At 42.2% G+C, this 9,826-nt stretch overlaps 1 protein-coding gene across 1 annotated transcript; it reads left to right on the top strand.

Annotated features, from left to right (window-relative positions):
- Positions 1-810: 810 nt before the first annotated feature.
- LOC116837090 (putative 2-ketogluconate reductase) lies at positions 811-9,604 on the top strand. The gene is given in 7 exon segments (XM_075063398.1): positions 811-854; positions 3,673-3,734; positions 5,544-5,721; positions 7,205-7,346; positions 7,348-7,381; positions 8,904-8,996; positions 9,420-9,604. Coding segments are annotated over 7 exon segments (738 nt in total).
- Positions 9,605-9,826: the final 222 nt, after the last annotated feature.

Here is a 9,826-nt window from a genome sequence, read left to right as displayed (position 1 = left end):
ATGCTGGAAGCAACAAAATGCTGGGAAGACAAAGAATTCAACTGAGGAGACTGGTCCCAGGCTTAAAAAGGGAAGCCTGTGTATTAAGAACTGAAATATCTAGTGGGGAGAGAAAACTCTAGATTTAAATACTGCCTAGTGTAACAAGGTTTAAGATTTAGACTGTGCTCCTACCTTTTATTTTCTTTGGTAATGATCTCTGACCTTTTATGCCTACCACTTAAAATCTATCTGTAGTTAATAAATCTGTTTTATGTTTTACCTAAAACTGTGTGCTTTGGTTGAAGTGTTTGGGAGATCTCAGTTCAGGTTAGAAAGGCCTATGTGTGTCTTCTCCACATCGAGGGAGGGGCGGACTGGGTTATAAACGTATACTTGTCAGGCTTCTGACCAGGACAAAAGGGTATAGTCTGAGGTGCAAGGATGGGGGTTTGGGAGATATTTATTGATGCCTCCCTCTGTGTGATTTCATGAGTCGCTCTGGGATCATTCATGCAATTTAGCTGGGTGTGTGGCTCCACATGCTGTTGTGTTGAATGATAACAGCACCTGGAGGGGTTTGCTGCTCGTCACTAGCAAAGCATTGGGAAAGACAGCCCAGGCTAGAGAGTTAAGGGAGCACAGTGGTACCCCAGTTCCAGTTTGTACACTGGGGATCTTGTCACAAATACTCTTAGCTAAAAATGTATATTTTTACTATTGGACATCAGAGCAAACTCCTATGCTAGACCAATGGTTTTCATTCATCAGATTTTTTGCTTACAGTACAGATCATGGTTTACATCACACAGAAAGAAGCTCTTTTTTTTCATGCTACTATACTTTCATAAAAACTCTATAGTGTATTCCTTACCATATAGCATCAAAGACTACTTTGGCCTGTTTTCAATCTGCTCTGAGCCTATATTGTCTATGCACAATCTAAATAATTCAGCTATGTACTACTTCAAAGTGTTAGTGTATTCTACTCTGTTTTAGTTGTTTATTACATCAGTGCAAATATATCATGAGTGAAATCCTGACCACATTGAAATCAGTGGCAATTCCCACTGACTTAAATGGAGCCAGGATTTTATCCCTTGGGTTCAGGTACCAGTGTGTGAGAAGCCCTAGAAAGGTCTTTGATAGAAACCAGCAATCATTTACATTGAACTTAAAGTAGGGTGACCAGATGGGATAAAGAAAATATCAGGACACATGGGGGCACGGAGTCCTGCTAGCACAGCAAAAAAAAAACAAAAAAACACGGAGTCACAGAGTCCTGCCAGCAGAGGGGAAACAAAAAAAAAAAAGCAGAGTCCCACCAGCAGAACAAAAAACAAAACAAAAAAACCAGGAGTGTGAAATATCAGGACAAATTGTGTCATGACCAAACATCGATCGGGATGTGGGACAAACACCTAAAAATCAGGACAGTCCCGATTTTATCGGGAAGTCTGGTCACCCTAACTTTAAAGGCTGTGCACAGCACTACCCTAGTACTTACAAATAGATAAGAGCATGTTAATGCACTTGTACAATACTCCCATATTTTATCTGTCTAGCTAGGCATTTATATTAGGCACATTACTGTGGTATTTGAATGGTATATGTTGTTATTCGGTGACTGTCCAAGATAATTACACTTTATGCATTGTTCTGAGTGCTAGAGAATTCAGCATTAGCTGTTCAAAGACTCCAACCACAGCAGTCAAGTGGATAACTCTCTAATTTCTTCAGCCACGTATTTCACTAAATAAATATAACTCACTACTCCTAGTACACTGCAAACACTTTTAAAAGTAAGTTTTCAAGTTGTGCCCAAAAACCTGCTGGATACCCATCCTAATCTATTCACACGTCTATCACACATGCACCTCCACTCACTTGACTTCTGTGACAGGTGTTCTGTTTTTTCCACTTTAAAAAAATCTGATCACTCTTTGGCTGCTGGCTCTTCCATATTGCTGGCCTTCATCTGCTTCTTTGACATTTAAAGGGCAAAACAGCTATATGGTTGAAAAGTTCACAGGTATTTCGTGCAAAAAGCAGAGATTTGGAAGTTGTGCTGGTTGGACAGGAAAGGTATAGAATATCAATGATTTCTAGCTGTCAAGTAATCTTGGAAAGTTTTCAGGGACGTTTTTTGGGGGCAAGGGAGGTTGGTTATTTTTTTACCCTACTACATCTTATTATTTCTACTGGAAGAGCTCTTAATAAGCCTTCTAATTTAGAAAGGCAAATTTATAGACTTCCTTATATCAGTGAAAGGTGGCCTTACAATAGGCCCTTTGATCTCAGCAGGCATTGTTAATATGTCTGCAGAGAATTAAAATATCACTATTATTGCTCATCAGGCAAACTTGGAAACAATCAATGTAGAACAGATAAAAGGTGAAGTTGAAGCAATAAGCACTTGTTTGTGTTTGTTTATTTTTGTAAATAAAAAACTAAAAAGACCTGAAGTCAGGTTAGCTTTAGACTTACTTGTTAAAAAGTTTTTAGTTTAAATACATTTTCAAAGTTTCAGAGTATGAGATCCAAATTTAGTTTAAGGGATACCCAAAACACATGAATAGGACGACAGAAACAAAACATTTTAGTTTCTGTTTACACCTGACAGAAGGTATCATGTGAGATTGGATTACCCTGATGTTCTGGCATGTGAAAAACCTTACTGGCATTAAATAGGGCAGATCACATTTTGTGACTGAAAATATATGCATTGATTATAATAAATAGGATGTTTTCCAGAAATGCAGCCATACTGTATGGATTCTGTATCAATCTGCAGCTAAAGCCCTGGCCATACTTGATAGAACTGTGCTAGTAATAAACAAATAGTTTTAAACATGGTGATTGTTCTCAGGATTCCAGTGCTATTTCTCCAACCAGTTTGGACAGGGATATCCAAACTCAAGTAAGAAGTTAAAAGGAGAGTTGGATGCAGAGGTGAAAGTAAGCCGGCCCAATCCGGCAGCCCAGAGCCCTTTAAATCCCGGCCACGGCTCTGGCGGCTGGGCTGGGGGCAGGATTTAAATGGCTTGGGGCTCCCCATGGCTGCAGGAAGCTCAGAGCCCTTTGAATCCCGGCTGCGGCTGGGATTTAAAGGGCTCAGAGCTCCCCGCGGCTGTGGGCAGCCCAGAGCCCTTTGAATCCTGGCCACTGCTCTGGCGGCCGAGCTGGGGCCAGGATTTAAAGGGCACAGGGCTCCCCATGGCTGTGAGCAGCCCAGAGCCCTTTGAATCCCTCCGCAGCTCTTCCGGATAAGGCCACGCCCCCTCAGCACTCCAGCAGTACCGGTAAGTCCTGTAAATTACTTTCACCCCTGATTGGATTGGTCAAACACAGCATACTTGCACGGCACCTATAGAGCCAAAGTAATCACACCCTTGGAATCCTTTGAGGGCATTATTCCAAACCACCATTGGCATGGACTAATCAGCAACCTCCCACTGTTCGGATCAGTTTCTCTGTGTAGTTCTTTGTTTTCCAAATGCAAACACAGCACAAATAGCAAGTCCTGGGAGAGTTTGATTGGTTGGGAGTGACACTGACTGTACATGCCCTATTTGTGAGTAGGTGCTCTCATGCAAATATATAAAAAATGCAAAGCATTCAGTTCCAAGATTTGTGCGTACCCAAAATTATGTTGTCATGACACAAAGTCTTAACCAGTCCTCTCTAATAAACCAATTTGGAACTGGTTGCATCTCAAGGCAGTGTTGTTTGGTTAATATTTCTTGACTTGTGGAGTATATTTATGTTTAATATTTTCATGCCTCCCTTGAACAAGAAGTTCTTATCCTTCTAGTCATATAATTTAGATAATATTGAGTCTAACTTTTGTGAAGCTGGCTAATGATTCAAGTTATGTCCCTTAACTTCCAGAGGTAGAGACAGCAATGAGCCCAGTGGGGAGTGTCAGAAGAGATGTACTCTCACACTGTCAGCAAGCAGCCTAGATTTTCTTCCCCAGAAAACTTCCTCACTCCGCTCTCCTTGTGTAACAGAAGCACAGCAACTGACTGCTGCTCCCTGTTCCTTCCAATTTTTCCTCAAGGCTTGAAACTTGAACCCTGCTAAGAGTCACATTCATTCTAACTTCCTGATTCTCAGCTCTGAAGTGGATCAACCACAAAATTAGTAAAGGCAAGCTCTTCCCAGCAGCTCTCTGAAGTACACCTCTACCCCAATATAACACGAATTTGGATAGAACGCAGAAAAGCAGCACTCTGGGGGGTGGGACTGCGCACTCCGGTGGATCAAAGCAAATTCGATATAACACGGTTTCACGTATAAAGTGATAAGATTTTTTGGCTCCCAAGGACAGCGTTATATCGGGGTAGAGGTGTATCTGCAGCAGGTAGTTTCAAGAAGGCGCTTTTCTTTTGTTTGAATAAGTGATAAATCATTCTTCAGTCCAGCAAACTAAACACCGTCAGTTCACTGGCTGATAGGAGTGCAGCACCCATCATGCCCTTTTTTTCACTGCCCTGTCTGCTGTTGCTGTCTTATGATGAACAACTTATTGTTGAGAGGTAGAATTGTCACGACAGGCAAGCTTTGTAGTACCTCTTGTTGGCTCCCTTCAACCAATGAGGTTGTAGTAAACAAATATATTTAGAGAGCAGTGACTTATCTTAAATGTCACAATCCCATTTCATTTTAAAGAAAAAAAATCAATTCCTCCACCCACCTACTAAGCACTAGTTCTCCTGATTTCTCCCAGATAATCCTGTCTCCCTCCTCATCAGTGCTGAAATAATTTGCCAAGAGCTGGAGGAGTGAATAAAGCCCTTGTAGTGGGGAACTAGGGTTTTTCATGGGGATCTTTTCTGGAGAATATTAGAGAGAAGACTCCACCCTGTGAAGTTCACATATCCCCAGTACTGGGCATGAGTGGGTTCACGTTCTGAGTTCTTGATGTGAGCTCATCTCTAGAAAATACCTGCCCTTTGGTGGATTCCTGAGCAAAAATATTACTGGCAGAGATAGGGTTTGGGGTGGGGGAGGGTCTGCTGAACTACTTGCTAATGTCTCCCTTCCACCCAACTTCACCACGCCCCAACCCAGGGCCTAACAGTCACAAAGCAACTTGCCACTGACTCAACAGGGGGGTCCTACCAAAACACACTGAGGTTTCCTAGGCGGGAGGTACCACTCTGTCACCCTCCCTGGGTCACTTCCTACCAGTGTCTGCATTGGGGACCCCCATGAGACACCAGATTCTCTGTGGTTATCTGGGCCAGTCACCTCTAGTGGCTGCTCCAGTCACCAGGGTTCAGGTGGGCCCAAGGGGGCTCTAATTCCTGGTGTAGTCAGAGGCTTCCCAGACAGGTCCTTCTCCTGCAGCCTCCAGTTCAAAATGAGCTGGGCTTCCTTCCTTTATACTGCTAGAGAATCTGGAGCATGCTCAGTACTGCTAGGGAGGCAGGACTTCCGCTGATAATAATATGGGCGTAACCCTGTCTGGGCTAGTGCAGGTTAAGCAGACCCCATCACAAATGGATATCTGAATGCCTGGCATCATTCCATGCCTTATGTGCTATTTCTTTTTTCAGGTTGTCAGATTGCAGTTTCCCCAAACACTGAGCATTTTGCTGCTGACTGGCTGGGAGATGAAGTCACCGGGGCTATTCTTGGTATCATTGGAATGGGCAGTATTGGGTATATGGTGGACAAGAGAGCCAAAGCTTTTGAAATGAAAATTCTTTATCACAACAGGATCCAGAGTTAAAAGTATGTCTGATCCCAGTTAGAAAATCAATTTTGTAACTGCTGGTAAAGATTACTTGTAGCTGTCATTGTCTCAAACGTGTCATATTAGTTTATTCAGCTCATCTTAATTTCAGGATGCGGCATCAGGACATAATGGTGTGATACCTGCAGCCTTATTCCTAAGCACCTTTTTTATTATTGCTATTCTATTTTTAAATGATGAAATACATAGAATTGTTCTGAGGTTTGTTTAAAAATGTGCAGGAAGGATTAGAAATTTGCCTGCCAGGCCGGTGGTCTTATACATCAATAGTCATCCTCCAAACTTTTGATAGTGTGGACCACATCTTAATAGATAGCGGAAATAAAAGATAGTCCAATCAAACAATATTCTTGTAGCAGTTATGTAGCAGTGGCCCCAAACAGAAGTAGCTAGCATGGCTCCTTCACCTCTTAGAAGCAGCTGAATATAAAGAGAGTTGCACCATGTGAACTGCCAGCTCTCTGTGGACTGACACTATAATAATAGAAGAATAATAAAATAATAATTTCCCTCCTTTCATCATGTCTGCTGCTATGTTGCAGACACTGAAAGCAAGTGAAAATCATGTGAGTTGGGAGGGAATCCATGTTAGGACCAGAAAGCATGATCATCAACATCATTACTTTTACATTTTAATATTGTGGCCCCATTGGGATAGGTCCTATACAAACATATAGTAAATATATCCTAGCTGAGAAACTTTACCAAGAAGATTGGGCCATAGGACATCAGACAGACCAACTACTGATGGTCTGAGAACAGCATCACTTGCTATGGATCAAGCACAAATTCCACTGATTGACAAATGCAGAAGGAGCCTTAAGAGATATTTGTAACTGAGTTTAGTTACAGAACATCCCAATAGGAGGAAAAACAGTCCAATAAATATATTTAATATTTGTTCTCATTTATATTCGTTCTCTCTGCTCTTGCTCCCCTGACTCCTTTGGCACTTGAGCCTGCATTGTTCTGCTTCATGACACCAGCTTTCTCATTAAGGAGCCCTCCAATAGGTTTCCCTCAGTTCTTCTTTCTGTGCCACTTTTTCCTGTGTTATATTTCTGAACCTCTTTCCCTCCTGTTATTTAAATGGCAGCTGTCCCTATTTCCATCTTGATGTAAGAAGGAAAGTAAATAGTCTCCTCCAAAACAGGCAGCAATGGTATTCCCTAAATAGGCTAGCAGTATGACTCTTGCAGACCTGACATTCCGCTCTGCAGTGGATGCCAAAGTAATCATTTCTGCATGGTGTACCTGATGCTTCCTCCTGGGAAGCAGATACCCTTGCAAATACAGGGCTCCTGCATGGTCATACACTGAGCTGCAAACAAGTAACTAGCCAACTGAATCTCACAGATGGGGCAGAAGGGGAGTGAGAAGGTGAAATCCATTTCCGTAATAGAGATTTGAACCTCCAATATTTTCTACTTACAAGAGCAGTTGAACTTTGTTTTCCTTCAGAAAAGAGGAAAAGGAACAGGCTGTTGGTGCCATTTATTGTAAAAAGATAGACTTGCTCCAGCAGTCAGATTTTGTGATGCTGGTTGTGAAGCTGACACCTCAGACAGATAAACTGTTTGGGAAGAAGGAGTTAGAACTGATGAAAGCCCACTGCTACTCTCATTAACATCAGCAGAGGTAGGGTACTGAATGACTGCTTACCAACCACACTGCAATTTACTTTCAGTGCAAGGGTCTCTGGAAAAAAAATCAACTCCTGATACTAGTGCCTACACAGAAATTTTCTGTGGGAACTGTGATAGCAGGGTTGTCAAGATTCTAAATGTCTGTGGACCTGATTCAGCAAAACACTTACGCACATGCATAACTTTAAAAATGTGCTTAAACTTTTAAACTATTAAACTTCAATGGACACTCACATGCTTAAAATTAAGTACATGTGTAAATGCTTTGCTGAATAGGTGTGGGATTAACTCAAGTGTCTAAAATTGTGCAGGTACTCAAGTACTCTGTTCAACTGGGGACAATAGCAGGAGATTGTCTCCTGTTAGTTTAGGATTAAAGAGAGATTAAACTCTCCTGTTGCCTTTGCACAAACATAAAAAAGTTGACACCTCACAACCTACTCTTCTAAAGGCAGGAAGTTTAAAACAAAAATTGCCTATAGCCCAGGGGTGGCCAACTTATGGCTCCGGAGCCCAGAGCTGGCTCCAGGTTTTCTGCCGCCCCAAGCAGAAAAAAAAAAAAAAAGCCAATCTGCGGCACTTCAGCAGCAGCTCAATTGCGCTGCTCAATTCTTCCGCAGCTGTTTAGCAGCGGGTCTTTCATTCCCTCTCTTACTCTTCGGCAGCACTTCAGCAGCAGCTCGAAGAGGAATAGACGGACTGAGGACCCCGCCGCCAAATTCCCGCCGAAGACTCGGACTTGCCTCCCCAATAGTGGACGAGTGCTGCCTCTTTGTACTGGCCACCCCAAGCACCTGCTTCCTTAGCTGGGGCCTGGAGCCGGCCTTGCTGGAGCCACATGCAGCTCTACAGAAGTTAGTATGTGGCTCCTTGTATAGGCACCAATTCTGGGGCTAGAGCTACAGGCGCCAACTTTCCAGTGTGCCAAGGGATGCTCACTGCTCAACCCCTGGCTCTACCACAGGCCCTGCCCCCACTCCACTCATTCCTGCACCCTTCTCTCAGCCTGCTATGCCCTCACTTCTCCACCCAATACCCCAGAGCATCCTGCATGCCACAAAACAGCTGATCGGGAGGTGCGGGGAGGGAGGGGGAGGTGCTGATTGGCAGGGCTGCTGGTGGGTGGGAGGCACTGGGAGCAGGGCGAACTGTTGGCAGGCTGCTGATGTATTACTGTGGCTCTCTGGCAATGTACATTGTTAAATTCTGGCTCCTTCTCAGGCTCAGGGTGGCCACTCCTGCTATAGCCCATGTAGATTGCCTAGCATTCTGGCACCAAATTCATCAAACAGGCAAAACTTTGACTATAGCATCAATACAATGCACATTTTAAAAATCTAGATCAGTAATATTTTATAATAAAAACCTTGCTTGTAAATTTGCTGTTAAACATCAGACTCAGCACTCATGTTTAAAGACTTGGAAATCCATTTTCATTTTAAAATTATAGCACAGAGGCAAGTTTTCCTTGATTTAGTGGGGATGGCAATAAGAATATTGTTGTTCTAACTCAGGTTCAGTGGTTGATCAAGGTGCATTGGTGGAAGCACTTCAGAATGGGGTTATTAAGGCTGCTGCTTTAGATGTGACATACCCTGAACCTCTGCCAAGTTAAAACATGGTTAAAAGTTAAATATAAAAGAGTGTGTGTGTGTGTACACATAGCTTAAACTAAGTGTGTGTATGTGAATATATAAATGAGAATAGTTGCATTACGTTTTATGTATATATTTTCCCATTGAAATCAATGGGACTACTCAAGTGTGTAAATATTAAGCAGGACAGAGCCCTTAGAGCCCAGTCATGCAGTCCTTAGACAAATAAAACTCACACTGACTTCTTTGGGAGTTTTGCTGCATAAAAACTGCATGCAGCAGCTTTAATTCCAATCTGTATATGCTTGACTCAAGCAATTATTTCAAATACCTATTAACACTCTTGTTTCCCCTCAGATCTTTATAATAAAAAGAATCAATAAAAAAGCTCTGAACCTCATCTCTACTTTTTCTATTGTTTTTTCTGCCCCGCCTCCAGGCACCATCCTTTGTTAAAATTAAAGAACATTATTATAACTCCTCACATTGGATGTTCTACTACAAATTCTCATTGCCTCGTGATGAAGAATATGGTTGAAAGCATATTGGCTGCTCTTAATGGTCTCCCTATCCCTAATGAAGTGATCCCCCAGAGTGACTTGCATTTGGCAAAACTTTAATGATAACAAGAATAAACTGTCATTTGACACCTATTTACTCTATGTAATTATTTCAAATCTGTCACATAGACATAATGTAAAAGTAACACGTTTGGTTTACTTTTATTTTAACTTAATTACAACTGAAATTCTGCCTGAAAAATTACGGACTATTTCATCCTGAGCCCTAAAGCAAAAATGAGTAATTCAGAAGTAGGCACAGGCTGAGTCTAGCTTTGGGTG

This window comes from Chelonoidis abingdonii, chromosome 2 (genome assembly GCF_003597395.2).
Source record: "Chelonoidis abingdonii isolate Lonesome George chromosome 2, CheloAbing_2.0, whole genome shotgun sequence".
Classification (NCBI taxonomy): domain Eukaryota; kingdom Metazoa; phylum Chordata; order Testudines; family Testudinidae; genus Chelonoidis; species Chelonoidis abingdonii.
Note: the sequence above shows the minus strand (reverse complement) of the source record. Positions and strands in the feature narration are given on the sequence as shown.